This window comes from Mustela nivalis, assembly GCF_964662115.1.
Source record: "Mustela nivalis genome assembly, chromosome: 3".
Classification (NCBI taxonomy): domain Eukaryota; kingdom Metazoa; phylum Chordata; class Mammalia; order Carnivora; family Mustelidae; genus Mustela; species Mustela nivalis.
In genome coordinates, this window is record NC_139022.1 from 140,740,652 (window position 1) to 140,763,017 (window position 22,366).

Below are 22,366 nucleotides of genomic sequence, written 5' to 3' on the forward strand. Positions count from 1 at the left end.
TTTCCTCATGCAAGGCATTCATTGGCAAATTATGTCATTCTATGTTATTAATAATAATGATTATGATGCCCAGCATAATTCCAGAAATATGTGTCAGTTACTGTATTTAAGAACTTTGAATGCATTATTGTATTTAATTTTAACAATAACCATATAGGTTGCTCTTATAATTATCATGATTTTAACAATGAGAAAACCGATGTTTAAAGAGGTTATAGAACTGGCCCAAGGTCATACAGTCTTCATGATTGTCTTCAGGTTAATGAAAGATTAAAACACTCAAAATTGAAAATTATCTTGCCCTTAAAAAAAAAAAAAAATCTTTCCTCTACAATGTATAGAGGACTTAGTCTGCAACCCAAGAATCACACTGGGGAGAGCCAGGTCACGACAACACTCCAAAACTTTGAGACCTTTTTCTTTTAAAAAGAATGGAATAGAATTTTACTTTGCCAATTTGAACTAAAATTGGGCCAGTCTGCCTCAGTGGTTTGGAATAGTAGGCCTTCCTGTCTTGGTCCCATTCTTGTAGTCCTTTGATTCATGCAAAATTTTTATTTATTTATTTATTTATTTATTTAGATTTATTTATTTATTTGAGAGAGAAAGAGAGTGTGTGTGCCAATGAGCAGGGGGAGGGGCAGAGGCAGAGGGAGAGAGAGAATCCACAAGAAGACTCCCCTCTGAGCTTGGAGCCCCATGAAGGGCTTGATCCTAGGACTCTGAGATCATGACTTGAGCCAAAACCTAGAGGAGCTGCAGAACTGATTGAGCCACCTGGGCACTTCTGCCCTCCTTCTTCTTCTTTTTTTTTTTTTTTTTAAGATTTATTTGCAACATCTTATTATTAAGCAAACATATGGGCAGCCAATGAAATAAGGTATGTTTTTGCCAGACAGTCTTCGTGGACTTTGACCACTCAAATTGAACGAACTAATGTAGAATGTAGCAGATATTTCTGCAGTCATGTTTAGGTTTTCTGTGAGATAAGCATCTTTTTTGGAATGTCCAGCTCATGATCAGAGTAGAAGTGAACCTACCATTTGGTTGGCTGACAAAGTAGTTTGTATAAGTATGTAGGATACATAGCCTTTTAAAAAGAGCTTACAAACATGAATTATTGTCATATATATGTTTTTTGGGCAGTTTTAATTTGTATGCCTTTATACATTAGAAGAGGCATCATGCCATCATGTGGAAAATGGATTCTAAAAGCTTCATCTTGGGTGTGGACTGATTCTTAGCAAATTTGGAGCCAGCTTCTCTCTCCTTGTGACATCTTTAACCTGGCTCTATAGTTGTTTTCCCCATCCACCAATCTGTCTCTTAGTCTGATAGAAGTCACCTTTCCCACTCTAGGAAACTCCCATCAGATAGAATGGCAGAGAAGGGAAGAAACAACCTAGTGGGAAGACACTGGCTGCATTCTCTCTAGAGTCTGGGACAAGACAAGGTTGCCTTGTCACCTCTGCTATTCAACACTGCATACAAAATCCAAGTGACAGAAAGGAGAACTATGCAATATAAAAATTAGAGAAAAAAGAGCAAAACTGTGACTATTTATAAACAACATGAAAATCCACTCTAAACCATGAAAACTAAGACATTTCACAGGATGTCCAGATACTGAATAACTAACCCAATATTCAGTGACTCCTACATACTAGACATCATCACTTAGAATTTAGTTTAGGAAAAATACCATCATCCACAGGAGCAGTAACTAAAGTTACTAAAAAAGTACAAAATGAAAATATAAGACATATATTGAAAGGAACTTTAGAACCTTAACTGAAGGAGAAATCTGAGATCTTGCTAAGGGTTCACTATGGACAGTAGAAGAGGGTACTAAAACATCCAAATTTTTCTTTGGAAGTTATAGAAAACTCATCAGAAACCAGGTTTGCAGATTCTGGAACTTGATTTATTAGGTTCTAAGGTTTGATTTGCTGTAACTATTTCCTGAGCACCTAATGTGTCAAGCACTGTGCATGAGGTGGTAGATGGAAAGATAAATGAGAGTCGGAATCTCCCTGAGCTCACAGCCTAAATGAGGAAAGAGACACATAAGCACATAATTACAGTACAGTGGGCATTGCTGGCGTTGTGCACAAGGTTTAATGGGAGCTGAAGGGATTGCTTCCTAACCAGTCCTTTTCTCATCATCACTGATGCTTGAATTCCTGCAGTGAGAGAATTGTACTACTCAGTGAGCCTGCTCCGTGGTTGGGCAACTCTAGAGTTGAGAAGGTCTTCCTTATATTGAGGGGAAATCTTCATCCTTATGACTTCTGCCTGCTGGCCCTAGTTCTGCTTTGAGAAAGAGAAAATAAGGCTACATCTTTCTGTATCTTTTAGTTCTATGTCCCTTCTGAGGCTTTTCTTCATTATTCCATTACTCTCCATGCAATATTGTTAAAGGTTTGGAGAACAGGATCAGGTCCCCCTCTTTGTAACCTTTGTTATTATTTTTTTGATCATTTTTTCTTCAAACTATGGTCAGGAGACCCCTCTCATTAAAATCACCTGGGAGCTGAGTAAAAACACAGATTCCTGGACCCAATTCATGGAATTGAGGCAAGTTAGGGAACATAATATTTTTGCCAAGATGATTCTTACACATGCTCAACTTGGAGAACCATAGACTCTGACCCCAGTGGATTGGAATGGTCCAGTGTGTGCTGGTATTGACTGTGCTTCAGGGTTATGACACATATTATAATTCTTAGGTCCTAAAGATTCTCTTAAAGGGTAATAATTTTACATGATTGAACTAGTAAAATTTCTTAGGAAGTTGCCTCAGCTCAGCCATTCTTCAAGCCAAGTATTCTAGCCACTTGGGGGGTGAAGTGTGATCACATATGCTGTGACCACATAGTGTGGCAGGAGATAGGAAGAAGCCATCCTGTTGTGATGTGAAGTCCATTGGGAGTTTGATTCTGGAGTTCGTTTTCCATTATCTTTGGGAAAATGTCTAGGATCTTGCCAGTGCTATTCTCTGCTAAGTATTCAGAGCCTAGTAAAGTGCCTGGCACATTGTGAGGCTTGACAAGAAGTAAAGCAATGTTTCTGCCCCTTTTCCCTGGTCTCACTTCTTTTCTGTTTAACTATCTTTATGAAGATTAGCCCCGAAGATCCAAGGCAGAGCAAGGATTTGTGGCGCTGACAGTAACCTTAGAACACAGATTTTTCTCTAGATGAAATCCATGGAGGATTCCAATTTTGGCTTCTTGGGTAAATAATCTCTGCCTTGCTTGTCTCACTACCTCATTGTGAAAATAAAACTAGGTAATGGAGGTGAAATTGCTTTGCTAACTGCAAAGCTCCATCCTCGGGGGAGAGATAATTATGTTATGAGAACAGACTATTTATAAGTTAGGTAAATAGCTAAGATCACATGCTTAGCAATGCAGAGATGGCACACGGAGTTTAGCTTTGGAGATGGATTTCTCTGCTCTCAGGCCAAGCTTAGGTGTCTCCTGTTGGTTCTCCAAGTTTAGACCTTGCCCAAACCTAGGACACTCACCCAGTTCCTCAGAAGACTGAGAACTTCTGCCAGCACTTCCCAAAGAACTTCTTGTCAATCTAACTGGGCTCTTGGCTACTGTCCTCCATTATCCACCCTCAGTCTCTCCTGATAAACAGCTTTTTTTTGTTGACTTGGGCATCTCTAGAGCTGTGCTATCCAATAGGGTAACCCTCAGCCACATTTCAAGGATTCAGTAGCCACATATTATAAGTAGAATATTTTCATTATTGTAAAAAGTTCTATTGGGCAAAATAGCTCTAGAGCCTTCTCTCTGGAATAAGGCAGTATATGCTTTTCCTCAGACTTGCTTTTACCAACCATAGCTCAATTAATAAGCCAATTCTAATGGATGTGCTATAGAAGTCTTTGGCATTTTCATGCACAAGATTAGTATGCTCAGGTTTGAATATGAAATCAATAGAGGTGGAAAATAATGAAGATAGAGAAAAATTGAAAGTGAGAAAGAGGCAAACAGAATGAGGGTTCCTCTAAGAACAGTAGGAGAAAAAAAATTCTTCTAGGCTATTGCTTTTTCTTGTTTCCCTTATAAATAAGTTATCAGAATTTATCATTGTATTTATTTTTTGCTGACTTGCTTATTATCCATCTCCTCGGTTAGACCATCCTGAGGCCAGATTACAGGTCTATTTTATTCCCAAGTGTTCCCCTAGGGGAGAGCACATGATTCAATTCGAATACTTATTGGTTGAACAGATGGATGCTTTTATCAGACCCTGTTGCTCACCTGGAATGTGTATACTTACAAGTTTTCGCCTCTTTAAACAAATACTTATTAATCCCATAACCAGAATCATTGTCTTTTTCACTGTGACATCACTTGCCAATTTTCAATGTCAATACACCAGCATTTCCCTTTTAAACAGAGATTTTCATACTGTGGGTTGGAAGATGACCCCCGGATGAGACAATAATTTAGGTTTGATTTTACTTTGGGTGCTTAGAGGTTTCTGCTAATGTTGGAAAGTTGTTTAACATTTAAAAGCTATTTTGTGGCCTTTGCCTTGTATTCTGGAGGTTATAGTTGGATTCAACATTTAACTCATTGTTTTGAGCCAACAATGCAAGACTTAATCTGGGTGAATCAAAAATGGGTGAGGATGACCTTGTCTTATCTCCCCCAGCCTCCTCCAGGGCTTGCTGCGTAACTGGCAGGCCAAGCACAAAATGCAAATGCAGGGCCCCTTGATCAAAGTGCAGGTATAAACTTCCATCGAAAGTATTAAGATGTAAAGCCTTTTTCTTTCATCTGCAATTTTTCTCTCAACTTATCATGGCATATTTTCTTTTCTAGTCACCTGTCCTCCAGAAGAAAAAAAAAAATAAATGATTAGCAAATATTTACCATTCATCTGTGTATTATCCAGTGCCAGTTTTTAGTGCAAATACGAGAGCATTTTGCTTGTATGGAATCACCGAAGTGACACAAGTCATACAAATCCTATTTCACAATTCAAGTGTGTGTGTGTGTGTTGTGTTTACCAGCCCACACACGAAACTAATGCAACCATTTGTACTTCACCTCTTGATAACACACACGCCCTACTAACACTCTGCCTCATTCAGCTTCCTGCTCAGCAAGGAAGCACTGAAAGGGAAAAGAGCCATGGTTGGCCATAACTTATCCATTCTTTCTGTGCTGATATTTTTAGCAAAAACGGTTGGCTAATACAGGGGAGCAACATGAGTGAGAAAAGATGTGATAGGGTTTTTTGGTTGGTTCCTCCTTCTTAGCACAGCACTGCCTTTCTCCTGGATTGGACAAGTTCTGGTCAAATAGACTCCGTGACCTCTCAGGGCTGTCTGCATTCCCAGTCATTCAGTCATAGACTTGCTGATAAGAACCATCAGCACAGGATTCTGGTGGACCTGTGACCTGTGGGAATTCAGTAAGACTCAGTGGTAAGCATGTTGTAGAAGTTGCTGACAGGCCATGGAAAAGAGGAAGTGCTTTCTATATATAATGTGTTCACCATGCATTTGCTTGGAGTCTTAGTAAACCCTAATGCATGGTGTATCTCCCAGAATTCTGTGCTTGATTCTTGGGCATCATTAATGTTTTGAGGCAGCAAGAAGCTATGGCATACACACACATGCACACCTAGCCGGTGCACCCAGGTGCCCCCTTGTCACTGAGGCATGTTTTATTTTCTCTTCAGACCTCACAGGTTCAAAGATAAACTCCCTAAAAATTTCAAGATGGCAACGCTGGTCACCATCTGGCTGGCCCATCTGTCTGCGCTGGTCACGCAACCATGAAGCTGGCCTGCCCCACCCCCCACCCCGCCCCGTCCTTCCCAGTCACAGCCGAAAGCATGTCTCAGGAAACATCCTGCTTGTTGGGATTACACCAGGAACATGGGCAGAATAACAGCACTAGAAGAGCTCCCTTTGCCTTGAGTTTAGTAATCAAGTGGCTTAAGCTGCCTTCCAGAATGCCCTCTTCTGTGCAGAAGTGCTGAGGCAAAAGCGTTATTCCCTCCACTGAGACATTTTTCAAGGAAAAGTTCCCACCCCTGAGGTTAGAAGAAGGTGGGCTGAAGTCCTGGGGTCTGGCACACCTGGCTGTTAGTCCCAAGACTTGACATTTACTATTGATAATAAACCTTAACATGTAACCCAGACATTTCTGGGTGCCTGTTCCTTCATCAGTAAAATGGGAACGCATCTCTTGATGTACTATATGCTGGCTAACTGAACATTAAAAAAAGAATCATCTCGGGCTTTTGTGAAGGTGAAATCTCTGTGCAGAACTGAGTCCAGTTCCTGCTGTTACCCAGAAAGTGCTTCCTGAACGGAAGCAGGTGCAGTTGCTGTTATTACAGTTGTATATATAACATCATTCATATCTTGGTTAAACAAACTTCTCCAATTATTTTCTCAACTTCCTGATAAGCATTTCTTAAGAAATGAGTCAAGAGAAATCTCTGTGTTCTAAACACTGCCCTCAGACAAGGAATGCAGAGCTCCCTCTGCCAGAAGAAAAACCCAGAGAGGAATTAAATTAAATTAATCACACTGTTCATAAATAATTGTTTAAGCAACATGAGACAAGCCTTGTTTCCTGGGTACATCGTGCCCTGTGCTCAACAGTTGGGGCTGTTATGTTGTTATGCCTCTGGCTGTTGAATTACCTGTAGGCATGTCTCAGACCCAAACTAAAACATGGTAACCATGTCGAATGAGTTGGGTGCGTTCTTTGTGTATTTGTTTTTCCCCGTTGGCTCTGCAGGCACACTTGTTGCTAGGGTGCTAGCGCTCTTTGTATCAGCCCCCTGGCATGGGTGCCCACAGCACAGGGGATGGTGTGTGCTGCTCCATGGGGCAGACTCCCAGGGCACACCCAGCTCTACGGATGCCTGAGGTGGTCTGAGGTCACGGATGCGGTCAGTGTGCCGTTCTGACCCTCGACCTTGTATCACACTAGAGGCATGAGGAGCTTTTAATAGCTGAGCCTGGGTTCCACTTATAGAGAGTCTATTTAATAGGTCCACTTAGGAATCAGAAATGCACATGTCTTGGGAAGCTCCAGTGTACTGCAGTACTGAGACCCGCTGGTATAGAGGAGAACGCGTGAAGCCTGTGTTAGCCACCAAGCAGCGCATCATCTCCTGCGACACCAATAAAACAAGGAGGTTGTGGGGCACCTGGGTGGCTCAGTTGGTTGGGCGTCTGCCTTCGGCGCAGGTCATAGTCCCGGAGTCCCAGGATCGAATTCCGCATCGGGCTTCCCAGTCAGTGGGGAGTCTTCTTCTCCCTCTGCCCCCCACTCTGCTCTCGTGCTCTCTCTCTCAGTCTTTCTCAGGTGGATGAATAGAGTCTTTTTAAAATAACTGAAAACAAAAAAAAAAAACAGGGAAGTTGGAGGTAATGTTTCAAGTTCAGGGTTTGTTCTGCATCTTAAACTGCTGAGATGGTGTGGGTCTAACCCATTAGTTCTCCACTGGGGACCATTTTGTACGCCAGGAGCTATTTGGCAACATCTGAAAGCATCTTTGGTTTCCAGCACCAGTGGGTGCTACAGACACCCAGTAGATGTAGGCCGGGGATGCTGCTCAGCCTCTATCGATGCATGGGGTAGCCCCCGACCCCCACTCCAGCAGTAGGGGTTGGGCCCCAGATTTCAATAGTGTCAAGGTTGAGGAACCCCACTTTAAACAGCTCTTCTGGGCTTCGCAACCCAGAATCTCCTTACCACGGCCAGGGCCCCACCAGAGGGTTCTTTCCTCGATGCCAGGAGGGGCCTAGGCTTTCCCTGCCCACATCCGTGCAGCTCTGGCACCATGTGGCTCCTCTAATGTTACACCCATTACCAAGACAAGACAGGTTCAAATAAATAAATAAATAAACAGACCACCCTGTGATTTTGTTTGTAGAAGGCGGTTGGTGTTATTGCTGCGAAGAAGGGCCCAGAATTTCCGAGGGTAGCGTGCCGGCAGTCACCTTGCCGACAAGCCCTTTCCATCAGGCAGGCTCCCGGAGCTTGTTCCCTTACAGCATGTACTTGGCAGGGACACAGCCCTCCCGATTTAGTCAGAGCAGCTGTTCAGGAAGGAATCGCCTCCAGAGCACACAAGAGACCCACCGGAAAACATACTCCTTGTAAACGCGGGTTCGGTCCGCAGCGTACGGGGGCAGGTCCCCGGCCCATAGAGGCGGTAAAGCACTGTTTTATACTGGGTGTCGACAAACTAGAGTGTGTCCAGAAGCGGGCAGACACCGAGATTTTTCCTTGCAGAATTAATGACCTGGGAGCAACCATGTCAGGAACAAGGGATGCTAAGCTTAGAGCATAAAGAAGATTCAGGTCATAAGCACTGATTTTATTTATCTAAGGACTGTTACAGGAGAAGGGGGTCTGGTTTGTTCTGCAAGGTCCCAGGGGAGAGAAGTAGGGACAGAAGATTGAAGTTTTAAGAGTACGTATTTCAGCACAGAATGGAACGGACTGCTTCATTAGGGGGGGTGTTCCTAATAAGGAGAATCAAGTAGAGAATGAGTAGAATAGAACAGAAGGAGAAAATTGGATGACTGCCAGCCACATCGAAGTGATGATGGACATTGGTCACTGGAAGCTTTGACTGAATCATCAGCATAGCCCAGGAGGTGGCGGGTTGTCTAAGGGGACAGCCTTCCTTTGTGGCTGTGTGAGTTACAGAACTGCCAGAAGTCTTCTCCTCAGTACAGTTAAACTCAAGACGGAGCAAAACCTATTTCAACCAGTGCACTATTTCTTTTGGTTGAAGCCGGAGACCTTCTGGAAAGATTGCCAGTGGGAAGAAATGTGCCAGAGGTGATATTGTTCATTTCAGGGGCCATTTTGTTTTGGTTCACGATTCCTCTGGCAGTCTGTGGGTGGAAGGCAATTTAGACTTGTCTAAGGAAGAAAATCCCTCCCCAGGCTCTGTAGATGCTCAGTGCTCCACAGCTAATTTGGTGTCTGAGATCCCATCTGAAGAAAACATTGTCGTCCACCCATCAGGATAAATTTCAATCATTCGAGCCCTTCATATGAACACAATTACTATCTAAATATATTTATGAAGAAGGACCCCAAGGCTGGATTTAAAGAGACACCGCCCTCAATGTGGTCTCCTTGTTCCTCTTTTTTCACATAGAGATGTCAGGGCCATGACTTCAGGCTCTCAAAATAACAAGGTGGGATCCCAACCTAGAGGGAACCAGATTCCCGGTAGAGCAGCTTAGTGTCGTGGCTAAAAGCATATGTGGTATCTCACGGACCTGTTGGACTTCAGGTCCTGCCACCTTGAAACTGTGTGACCCTGGGCAAGTTACTTGATCTCTCTGTGCCTCTTGTTTCTTCCGGGGCAAAATGGTTCTTGCCTCATAAGATTGTGGTGAGGCCTGTGTGAGATCTTGTGCATATGGATCGTGGAACAGGTAGGTTATTGATGAATTGTGTTCTCATATTCATTATCACGATCATCATCTATTGAGGCAAAATTCAGGAACACAGGTTTGTAGAGCAAGGCTCCGATTGCTGGAACACTGCTTCACTGTCAGAACAGGTGGGAAAGGGAAATGGGTTGGTGCCACCTTAATATCCTTCTGATTAGGGGCAAGATAGTTTCTGAGCACTGGGGTCAGAAGTACTTCACCTACAAGGACAGGGGAACTGTGGAGAAAGGGAGGCAGAAAGTTCTAGCTGCTGCCCTGCTGGTAATGCTGTGAAATCATCTGCAAGCCCTGAACGACGAAGCCCAGTAAACAACTTCTGATTATAGAAACAAACAATTGAGTGCGCTCTGGGTGACAGTCAAGCAAAGAGCCAAGAACCCTCTTTTCACAAAATGATTTCTGAATGTCTTTTCTTGTTTCCCTGCCTATTTCAGGTTATTTTTAACAAGATTCCTAGAAACATTTCACAGTTAGAATTGTTCTTGGAGAGCCTTTTATTCTGTAAGAAATGAGTGAATCCATATTTTGATAAACCTGACAAACATATATATTTGGTGCCGGCTCCTGTTCCTTTATTCTTTCCAGACTTTGATTTCCTTTGCTGGCTGCTATAATGTCATTTGTTCCTCTTTTTGTGAATGGGCATTGGCTGCTTTCAAGTTTCTGGCTTTGGGGAAAGGAGTGTGTGTGTGTGTGTGTGTGTGTGTGTGTGTGTGTGTTTAAAAAAATGAGATAATTTAGCAAAATAGCATGTTATACAATCAATAACGCGCGCGCGCACATATACAAGGATATACACACATATACATATATGTGATTTCATGCATAATAATTAATTTCAGGAATAACTTGGTTTCCTGGTCCAGACAGCCCCCTCTCCTCCTCTTCTCCCTCCTCTTTCTCCTTCCCACCCCTTCCTCCTTCTATGTAGCATCTACCATTTACTAAACATCCCTTTGTTTTTGTTATTATTATGCTCAGTTAGCCAACGTATAGTACATTGCTTTAAATGCCAGGTATTGAGCTAATTATCTTAGGGGTACCATCTTCTTAAATCTTTAATACACTCTATGGAGCAGCTGTTATTATTATTCCCATTTTACTGATGAAGAAACTGAGTCTAAGAGAAAATAATCCTGCCAGTGGCTTACAGCTGGTGAGGGTTAGGACCAAGGTTCTCAACCACATTCATCTGATTTCAGAGCCCTTGCTGAAAACCACTAAGCTATACTCCATACTTGTTAACTGAAAGCTTTGGAAAGAATATAGAACTTCTGGCTTTTAGATATGAGAAAGGCTTCAGAAGTGATCTGGTCACATCTTCCAGCCCAGGCAGTGGTCTCTTCTGTAACTTATCTGTCAGCTGTCTATCTCCCCTCCCGAGGAGAGATTCAGCTCCTTGGGATCCAAAGCAAGACATTCTATTGTTTGAAAAGCCCTCCCGTTGCAGATTTTGGTCCAATTTACTTCTCTATATCATGACATTATAAAAACTTAAAAGTTTTATAACTGGGAGCAATAACAGAGCTCGAGTAGTCCAGCAGTTTTTAAACGCTTTTTTTCCTCAGGTGTGGAAACCTTTTGTCCAAGTTGAATCCTACTTGGAAGTGTGATGGGGAAACTCTAACTGCTTTGGCAGAACAGATGGTCATCTGCGCATGTGTGTGCACCCAGCCATCAACCCCTCCCTTCAGTGTCTCCTGTGGCCACTCCACGGGCTTATATGTTAGTCTTGTTAAGAGAATAACCTGAAAATAAGCTGGTAAACCCAATATTTTGCAGACAAGAAAATTACGCTCAAACACTTAAGTTGTTTGCTTAAGACAATGCTGCTGTATCCACAGAACTAAGATCTGAATCCAAGTCTCAGAATGCTTAGCTCATTCTCACTTATTCATACTTGAGTGGCCTCTGTTTATACATCTCATATGGACCAGGCACTGCTTTAGGCAGTGGGAACATGGCAGAAATCTAGACAGGCAAGATCCCTGCCGTCAAGGAGTTCCCAGTCAAGATGTTACCATCCAGTTTCTTTGTAATGGTCTGAGCCCTTGGAAACAACACACACACACACACACACACACACACACAAACAAACCATCCTGGACAACTTTTTCTGCATTTGGTCCAGTTTGCCCATGACTTTCCAAGTGAATGGGCCCTAGGATTCAACTCAAGGCTATGCACACATTTGGTAATTTTAGAGTGACCTTTTCTTGACAATATTGCAAATTATAATTTTTTTCTTCCTCTGATTTTCTTTTGGTATATTTGTGGAATATACCCATGGCTAGACAACGTGTTTCATGTGTATCATTCAAGAGGATGGAAAGACCCATTCAGGTGTGTAGGATTTTAAACTGTAAATGCCCGCTGGGTTGAGTTTAATGGAACAGCCTTGAGCAACATACTGGGACTTGGGGTGGATGGACAGAGAGTGAAGGGCATATAAAACCTTTCCTTCCTGGCCCAATCTGGGTGTCCAGCTCATTTCCCTCATTTCTTTCCCAACCTAACTAACTCCCTGTGCAATGTGCATGTAAGACTGATCAGTTTCCCCCCAAATAAATAGTGAGCTCTCCTGCATCTGGATTTTCTCTGCTGTCTTAAATGCTCTTTCTCGATTTCCTGCTTGGCATCCAAGCCTACTCATCCTTCAAGGCGTAGTTCCAACATGAGCTCTCCAACTTCTCTGATCCCCACCCCCTCAATCTCTGAGCAATAACCAATCTGAACTCCCTTACCACCTGTTTCTCCTTCTCTTGGAAGCTTAGTTCATCACGAGGGATCTTGTATGCTCTTATGCACCTGACACACTCTCACCACCTGGGAAGCTTGTCAAGAGCAGACCATCTTCTCACCTGAAGTGGCTGGGAGCCAAGGGTACCCATCCAGGGAAGGCACACCTTGGGAGGCACAGGCTGGAGTGGTGAGACACTCGTTGGATTGCCCAGCTCAGATCCAGACTCCCCTCGTGACACATGTTTGACTTGGAATAGATCACAGGCTTCATGCCGTTCAACCAGAACCTGCAAATAATAAAACCCAGGTCCAGGGATTGTGGTGAAAATTATATCCGGTAATTCGATTATTTGTTTCTGTGAATGGCAGTGAATGGCACATAATAGATGTTGGCTGTTTTTCTTATGGGTTCCTACTTTGAAGGCATTTTCTCCTAGATAATGTTTAGGTTCAATCATATTGAAACAGTTCAGCAGAAAAAAACGGACAGTCAGTCTGATTCCCCAAAGACTCAAAGTTCCAATCCTCTTTTTTCCCATTTAGGAATCAGGGTAGACAAAGGGAACATATCTCACAGGAGAGTGGTTTGACCTTAGTTATATGTGCGTATCGAGGCATAGGGTAAGAGGTGCACTAGGCTTGAAACGAGCCGTGCCCACCAATTTGATCTTGCCCTTTGGCAGACTGGAGCATGGACATGTCTGAGGTCGGTGATGGAATTAAAAAGCTCTGGGAACACATTTTGTCCAGAGGCCAGAGGGTAGGCATCTCAAACTGCATACTCAGCTCTTCGGGTCTTTTCTACAAGTAGCACAAAATCGCAGAATGCTTGCTAACTGTGATTTTAGAATTTCTATCTGGTGGACACGTTGCATTCTGTCCTTGCTAGGACTTTGTGTTTCCTGCAAGTCAGTTTTCTCACCTGATAGGACCTTTTGTCACTTGCCTGCGACTCACAACTTTTACCATATCAGCATTCTATTCATGCCATTATTTATTTACTATTTACCTTTAAGTACACTTTTCTTTTTTTTTAAACATCTTTTTTCTTTTCTTTTCTTTTTTTTTTTTTTAGTAGACAGGAACAGGGGAAGCAAAGCTTTATTTTTTATTTATTTATTGGTGGGGGAGCAGAAGCAGAGGGAGAGAGAGAATCTTAAGCAGGCTGCACACCCAGTACAGGCTTGATCTCACAACCCTGAGGTCATGACCTGAACCAAAGTTAATAGTCAGATGTTGAACCCACTGAGCCTCCCAGGTGCTCCTAAATACATTTTTAATCTAAATAAAGGTATTTGTAAAGGAAACTGTGTCATGGCCTGAATACAAAATCATATACAGAAGATTACTTTAAATATAAATGCAATGAAAACAAAACAAATTATTTGTAGACTTATTATTACTCAAATATAACTTGATCCCAGTGTTTGACATTTCAGCTGCGGAACACATCCCGTGTTTGGGAAATACTGGATCTTTCAGAATCCATATTCTATTCTGATTGATAGTGAATCTAAAGAAAAATGAAGAAATCGACCTAGGACATTGCCTTTTGAGTGATTGAACTTACTGATAACTTAGTACAATTCTATGTGCTTACTGTTTCTAGACAATTCAATTAATCAGCTCTTTGTACCCAAGCATTCTATTTTTTCATCACGTAAAGAACACCTACCAAAAATTAGCTTGTGTATCTCTTCACATTTTTAAATTCTCACATTAATGAGTCACCATCCAGTCTTATTTCATCACTAAATGTCATAAAAACCAGTAACTACCTCCCCATCCACTTGATTAAAATGCGCTGTTTGTGTGTATCTCGGTGCTTACACTCTGATCCCCTCTGGAGCCCCACCAAGTGCCTCAAACTGTGGAGTTGGCCCTTCCCACTCACTTGTGCTTCCTCTGTGCAGCCCCCTAAGCCTCTGGCCCAAAGCACTGGCTCAGGTTTGAGGCAGGTGGATATCCACCTGCTCAGGGAATCTTTACTCCTATGTGCACAGGAACTACCTAAGAGCTTTTTTCTTAAACGCAAATGTCGGGGCACCTGTGTGGCTCAGTTGGTTAAGCAACTGCCTTCAGCTGATCCCAGAGTCCTGGGATGGAGCCCCACATCTGGTTCCCTGCTCAGCGGAGAGCCTGCTTCTCCCTCTCCCTCTGCCCCCCACCCCTCATGCTCGCTCACTCTCTCAAATAAATAAATAAATAAAATCTTTTAAGAAAGTGCAGATGTCTGCTGTCCCCACCTGACCCCTGCCTTCTTACCCCCCACTGACAGAGGTCAGGTGTAGATCCTGGAAATCTGAATTTATCATAGCTTCCCAAGATAATTCTGAGGCACGTAACCTCTAGACCACTTTGTGAAGGATGACTTTGCTTGTATCTTTTCTCCGCTTTCCCCTCGCCTCTTCCTTTTTCTCTTCCTTTTTCTTCTGGGACACGGGTAATTGTAAGCCTATTTCAAGAACTGTTAGTGTTAAACTTCACCACAAAACTCTTCCCTCCACACAGATGACTTGCACACATTCCCCCGTGGACAGAGTTCCTGGTTTGGGAGACAAAAGGCCTGGTTTACAGCACTGGCCCCACTTCCCATCGGTCGACCCCTGCCCCTACACTGACCTTCTTCCTCTTCTGATAATGAAATGAGACTCTGTACCGTCCTTCCTAGGGATTTGGGTTTAAGATTAAATGTAGGAAAAGATGTAAAAATACTTCGTAAATTGTAGAAGATTTGACTAACATCGTTAAAACAAGAAGCTGCACTTGAAACTCGTGTGTTAACATGTCGGAGGTTCCTTCTCAATGATGTTTGGCATCAGGGATTTCAAGCGGATTTCAGTTGAATTTCATGCCAATGTTTCTGCTCAAGCATATGTTTGAGGAGAGACAGTTGTGGTCTCGCTGCATTTTAAGTTGTGGCATCTCGGCTATCCGAGCCTATCCTACCCAGATCCACTTAACAGCTTTGCAATGTAATTTCACAGATTCAGAAATTGAGGTCTTTCAGATTCTTTAATACAAATCCAAAAATTACCCTCTCTGTGTTTCCAGTGAAACCTCTACCCTCCCTACAGAATATAAAGTATCAGATACTAACAATAGAATATTAAAAGCCAAATTCAAGCAATTACCCACAGCTTTGGAGAACAGTCCCACACACAGCTGGTGCCCAATCAGAAAGTCTGTATCTGTCACCCACCATCTCTGCTCCTGTTGGAATCAGAATGTCAGAGCTGCAGAGGATCTTCGAGATAATCCTCCTCCTCGTGCAGCAAGTGGGGAAAGTGAGGCACATGAAAGGGAGTAAGTCATCAGAGGCACGTGTGGATGAAAGCCAAAAAGGCCTTCGTTACCAGGTCCCTGTGCGCCGGCTTACTGTTCGCGTCGCTACGCCCTGCACATTCAGGTAGCCTGGATTGGGAGTGGCGGACACCCCGCAGGGATTCCGTGGTCATCTCAATCTTTATTTGCCTCCCCAGCAGGATTGTGTGAGAGAGCCAACGTAGCCTTTGGGAACATTTCTCAAAGAGCCTCCTTCATTCTCCCCAGCTGCTCTGGAGCCGGCTCCATGGCTCTCCTCAGCCCCGATCTCCTGGCGTGTTTCCTATCTTCTGTCCTCATTCTTGGCTATGTTTTTTCACCCACCTGCTCTCTCTGACTCCATCCTCCCGACTTTTCTCCAGCCTTTGGCGAAGCTTTTTTCTTTTTCGTCTTCGTCTCCCTAGTTCCGCATTACAAAAAGTATATGGGCCACTTGGCAAAGATGCTCTTTTAGGGAGCAGGGGGCTTCATGGGGATGAATCTTGCGCTAACATCCCAGACACACTGCGTTTCAGTACATCACCCTGCGGGCTCTCCCCCGGGTAGAACAGACATGGTGTGAACCTCTGCACAGGCCTCTTTGACCTGGGAATGTGTCTCAGTGGGACAAGGAGATGCTACAGACCTACCAGCACCTGAACATGGGGCTTAGCTGTGCCAGTTCTCGAGAACATGAGTGACCATATATTAGGACAATTAAGAGCACAGACTTTGGTATCAAAAATGACCAAAATATAAGGTCTGATCCTACTAATTTTTAACTGAGTAAACTTGGGCAAATTATTTAAACTCTCTAAAACTCAGTTTGCTTCTCTGTTAAGTGGATATAAAATTCACAGATTAATGCATATAGTGCAAATAGTGCAATATAGTGCAAATTAATGCATATAAAGCAAATAATATAGTGTGCCTGGCTTATTTTTATTATTGCTAATAATGGTAATAATAAGTATGATCAAAAAGGAAAACTTGGCCAATGGGAAATGAGAAACACTATGCCTCCCTCCTTCCCTCCCTCCCTCCCTCCCTTCCTTCCTTTTCCTTATTTTTTTCTTTTAATAGATATATTCAGTGATTAAGTCATACCAATGGGGGGTGGCATATAAAGACTTGAGGCTGCATCTTGAGTTATCTGGAGAACTTATACTTGAAAATAGCATGGAAGAGGGAATATATAGCCAAGGATGAATCAAAAGCTATGTTCAGAGCAAGTAGCAAACCCAGAAATAGTTAGATCTCAATATTTCGGAAGAAATCTTGCATATTCTATTTCAATAAGAATAGTCTTCCAACCGGAAAGATGAGAATATTATAGGAAAAAGGTTGCTGTCCAAGATTCATGAAAAGTATTTAACTGTCTCTGAGCCAAGACGTATTATCTCGGGATTAAAGGAATTGGTTGATAAGATCTCTGACTGATACTCTTTCGAGGGCGGGGAAGAGAAGGCAGCCTGGAGACCAGTAAATATTGCCCCAGTTCTTAAAAAAGACTGAAGCTAGACTCCAGAAACTATAGACTCATAGCTTGAAATAGACCTTACCAATATTTAAGACAGCAAGCTATTACACAAAGGATTTGTGAGCCAAAGAGTCAATGTTGTTTCATTAAAAAAACAATTCATGCCCCATGCCAACTAATTTCATGATCAGGACAGATTTACTGCATGGCAGTGACATTTCAGCAAGGCACTGGATAAAGCCTTCCATGGGTGGGTTTATTCTCAGGCACACCAAATGATGGCTGTTTACTGGGAAGGCAGTCTGTGCCTAAAACAATTCTCGGTTTTAGCCTTGTCCTAAGCAGTGGGGTTTTTTTTGTTGTTGTTATTGTTTTGTTTGTTTGTTTTTATCTTGACTGAAGCCTGAAGACCCAGCAGGCAGATGACACCACGCTGAAAGATCTAGGCAGCAATAAATTATCTGATCTTCTGTGAGCTTATGAAACCCTTGAAGTCTGGTTTGAATGGGTGCTAAGTAATCGTATCTTGAATGTAGCAGTTGTTATGATTTAGAATGATTTCAATTGACTAAAACCTATAAAATGAAATTTATCTGAGACTAATGTAATGGGTTATATTTTGGCATAGATAAAATAAGATAAAATAAAATAGGCTGCACCGGTGTAATAAAGAACCACAGACATGGACAAATGTTTGTGTCAAGAAGATACAAATTGGCAACAAACTCAGTGTAAGCCAAGAATATGTTGCCATTAACAGGAATGAATTTGGTGCTGACCACATTCATAGAAGTAAACCAAACTGATGATTAAATGTACATGATACAGACCTGACAGGTTCACTGTGTAGATTTGTGCTCTTTCCAGGTGCTGTGTTTCAAGAGATAATCATAATAAGGATTGTTTTCAGAGGACAATGATCATTATGGGCAGTAATCCGGAAACCATAATATATAATGAACCATTAAAGAAAATGGGAATGTGTAGCCTGGAGAAGAGAAAAGTTGGAGGATGCAATTAGCAGAGGGAAGAATTTTGAGTGAGCCCAGAGGGCACAGTAGTTTCACCGGGTTGAAATCATAGTAGGAAGATTTTGGCTGAGCATTATTAAGTTCTCCTAATAACAAAGTTGCTCAAAAATAATAAAGGCCTGGAGGGTCACTGAAGATTCATTCCTAAGTAGAGTTTAAATGACCACCCATCTGCATGGCACGAGGGCCTGGTCTGCACTGGGTGGGCCCTTTGCTGAGATCATCAGGGAGGTCTGTTCCAAATCTAAGGTACTATGATCTCCCCTCTCCAGGGATGCGGTGGAGTGTGGTGGCCAATGGGAGAGTCACTGCCATCCTCCAGCAACTTCTTCTTTGGTGGCTGCTCAGCCTGGTGACCCTTAGTCCCTGGGGCGGTGACTCAGAAGACAGCCATCCCTCGGAGAGAGGGCAGATTCTAAGCTGCTGCTTGTGTGGGACCGCTCCTGCCATTCTCTCCAGCTCGCCTTCCGCCAGGCAGCCGCGCCCACCGGGATTTTCTCTGGGGCTCCAGCAGGTGGCGCTGGAGGGACTCAGGGGACTGGAGGCCTCCTCCTTCCCTGGGGTTTCTCTTCCAGAGATCCTCTACAAAGGGATTTTTTTTTTTTTCTTTTTCCAGCACTCCCTCTTCCTGGCGTCTCGCCCTTGCGTCACACTCTCTGTTGTCCCCAATATGTCCCCTTACTGTTCCTGGTTTGTCTCTCATGTTCCAAACACCATCGCTCACTGTGTCCTATCTCAGTCGTAGATGTCTTCAAATATGCCTTCTTTGCTGTGTCTGCACACAGACATTGTCAAAACACATCCTCCTGGTGCCTGTCTTGGTCAGAGCCATGTTCCAAAAGCACACATTTCTTGCTCATTCACGCCTGTTACAGCCCTGTTCAAACTCCTCGTTGTCTTGTCTCTGTCCTGTTCTGGGCCAGATCCTGTTCTGGGCCAGACGCTAATACACTTTCTTCCTGGTGTTTGGGTCCAAACCTGCATCCTCTTGGCCAGCCCCCGTGTCAGTTGTAGATCTCCTGCCCACTCTTCCTTGAGGCCAGTTCCAGTCCTCTTCAGGATATGCTCCATTTACTTACCGTGGAAGAAATGGGAGCAGAGATCTATCTGAAAACAGTGTCTGCGGCAGCCTTGGAGTTTGGCCAGAGACAGCTTCCCCCAGTGCCATGGCCTCGGGCCCTGCTGCTCCGAGATGCTTGCTTCCTTCTTGGACTAGAACCGGCATCTTCTGCTGAAGGGCCGAAGGCAGGGCCAACAACATTGTAGTGTTTTTTAAAGACTTTGGAATCTTTCCCTTGAACTTGTGGCAAAACCCACAATAGCAGCTTAAAAGCCTTGAATCTGGCCTTGTTGTTCCCAAAGGAAAGAAGTCTTGGCAGCTCACACTGGGGATAAGTGAACCTCCTCACTGCACGTGGAGGAGGGCCAGACTAAGCCGTGTCTGGGGGGGAACAGAGTGCTTGACTTGAAGTCAAGGACCCCGATTCCAGCCCTGGCTCTGCTCCTAACATGCTGTGAGATCTTGGCCCATGCTCTTCCATTCCTGGACCTCACTTTCTACATCTGTGAACTGAAATTCAGACTCCTGGATCTCCAAGATCCCTTTTTGGTTCTAGGACCAAGGATACTGCTACATCCCTCAGCTACCTCGAAAAGCCTGTGGCTTGCCTGCCTTTTGACTTTGTTTCAAAGGAATCACCCTCCTCATTTGGGCCTTCTAGATGCTTGATCTTGCCAACTTTGTCCTTCGAATTAACCAGGAAGTCTTTTAGTCGAAGCTGAGGTCCTTGGCTCTTACCAACTGCCCCAGAGTAAAAGTCCCAGGGAACTAGACACCGCCATGTCCCAGAGCCATGTAAGGTTCTAACAGTGATCCTGGCTGGGATTTGATCGCATCTCAGGACTTTATCATACTCATTGTTCCTGCTGCTTAAAAGATGTCAGTTACCATTTCCACTGATGTTGACTTTGGTTCTGGAATTGAACCAGAAAGGAAAGAGACTGAAATAAGGAAGAAAAGATTGTCCTCAATCCATCTAAATGCCAGAACAAAACAAAACAAAACAAAACCCAAAAACAAAACAAAACAAAATAACAAAACCCAAAACAAAAATAAAAAACCCTCTGTCCTGCAAAAGCTTAATTTTGTTGGGGAGAAAGTCACACCTTAGGGAAGGGAAAAAGCCTCTAAAGACAAATGTTATTTAGTACTCTTGAATGCAATTGAGACTTACGGCACCACGCTGAAACGTTCCCTGTCTAGGCTGGAACCCTCACTGATCAGATTGAAGATCTGATTGAACTGGAGATCTAGCCTCATCCAGGACAAAGAGAGTTTACGTGAGTCCAAATGGGCACCTTGACTCTGGCTGGACCAATTTCTTTTGCTTTTTCAAGTCCCTGTTTGCTGACTGCATTCAGGCTTAGGCGACTGCCATCATCTTGAGGATGGTTCTTTCTTAACACAAGGGAGGCAGCAACAAGGTTCTGAGGCCCAAGGTCCTGAAGTCAGCAATGGGCCCCAAACTCTCTGCTCAGCTTGACATGCTACCCGTTGCCTCTGTGAGCGCGAGGGAGAGATGGCTGTGGTAGAGAAGCGCCATGCTGACTCTCGCTGTGTGACCTTCAACCTCTCTGGCCTTGAAAGAATCCCTCTTGGCTACTTCACAAAGTTGTTGTGGAGATAAAAAAGATAATTTTTGTGAAAACATCCTGTAAATCATAAAATGCTATTTTGTATGTTTATCCTTACTTTGGATTACTTTGGATGCTCCTGAATGCCCAAGGACAAAGAATTTCCTCACCAAGATGTGAACCAGTTTAGAGAATGAGCTTCCCATGTTGAAAAACCATACCAAGGGAGCACCTTTCGGGGCTTCTTTCTTCCAAATCCACCCCTCCTCGTTTGGTTACCGCACACACCCACACTGCAAATTTATACAGCAGAAACATTCTCATTTGAAGGGATATTGTTATTCTTAAAGGAGTCGGTGGAGGGAGATGGTGACCACAGGCTAATTTGGTAATAATGAGCCTTGATTTCATGAAACGTCAAAGTCACATGACAAAAATTCACATGCCCGTTTGTCGTGCAAACATTTATTTTGAGAATAAAGACCTGGGTCATCGAAATGATCCCCACTTTGTAACTGTTATAAATATATATATATATATATATACATATATATATATACATATAAATTCTGTGCAAATAAAAAACTCAAACATGGATTATTTATGAACGAGCAGCTGACAAGACTGTTACAGGAAGAATCTACTGAGCTACTGAACCAGATAATTCTAAAAAATGTTTTCTAATCTGATAGCCATGTAAACTATTGTTAATTATGGTTTAATATTATTTAGGCACCACCTAAATTTTGTTTACATTTTCAATAAAGTAGAATTAGAGTGGGGCCACTCTTACAGTTTATAATGCACTAAGTGTCCTGTATAATCAACATGTAATGTACATATGTGCCTGTTATAGAGAATATGGAATTTAATTATATAATTTTAAAGGATTGCAAATTTTAGTGATGGTTGTATCTTTGGTTTTATGAGATTATTAGTTACATCTGTGATTTATTGGAGGCTAAAGCTTTGAAGGTACTGGGGTCCCTCAATCTAATTTGTCTCTCTGGAAAACACTCTTGAGTTTACCTGCTCTTGATACTGTTCCCAGGAATGCATTCTGGGAAAAACAGGAACTAACATAGTCTTTCTTTTGTAATAGATAAATTCTATTTATTGATAAATATTTGATAAATTCCACATCTGTTTATATGTATGCATTCTGTACATGTTTATATAAATTACATATTTAGGGAAATCTTAAGTCTCAAAATTAATAACTGAATTTTGAAACACAATAAAATGCCAAAGTCAATCCCATGCCTCAGTTTTGTGGAGCTTCTCTGTCACTTTGGTAGCCCAGCCCATCTCTTAGATGCTTTGGTGTTTGAAGCTGGAGAATTTCCTGTTTCCAGCTTCAGGTTCTCTGAAAGGTAAAGCCAGAAGCCCAGGATGCTTAAATAATGTGCTTCTACCTGTCTGCCTGCCTGCCACCTTGGTTAGGGCCTCATGCCCTAGGACAGATGCCTCTGAGATGGCCATCTCAAGAGCAGAGGATAGAGAAGGTCCCGGCCCAGCCGCTCTCAGGGCACACACTTCGAGGCATCTGGACAGTTGTATATCCAGAGGTCTTGGATTGAGGTCATTAAGCATGTACTTCCTGACTAAAACCTTTTTTGATATCATGAATCATCCAAGAGTCCGGAGTCTAGCTCCCTTACCCTGGAACCCCCGGGAGGTTAGGCCTAGAGTAGGTGTTTGTGAAATCCA

The 22,366-nt window shown here is 43.0% G+C and overlaps 1 protein-coding gene across 4 annotated transcripts in view; it reads left to right on the forward strand.

Moving 5' to 3' along the window:
- The window catches only part of HTR4 (5-hydroxytryptamine receptor 4), a 181,443-nt gene that overhangs the window by 131,690 nt on the left and 27,387 nt on the right, over nucleotides 1-22,366 (forward strand). The window contains exon 8 of one of the 4 annotated variants that reach the window (XM_082724325.1): nucleotides 18,639-19,059. The exons of 2 other annotated variants lie outside the window; for them this stretch is intronic. In XM_082724325.1, coding sequence (XP_082580451.1) covers nucleotides 18,639-18,969 — 331 coding nt within the window. In that variant the 3' untranslated portion in view covers nucleotides 18,970-19,059. Of the gene's footprint in view, nucleotides 1-18,294; nucleotides 21,133-22,366 lie in introns of those variants that run through there. One more of the 4 variants, XM_082724326.1, reaches the window with a different exon arrangement.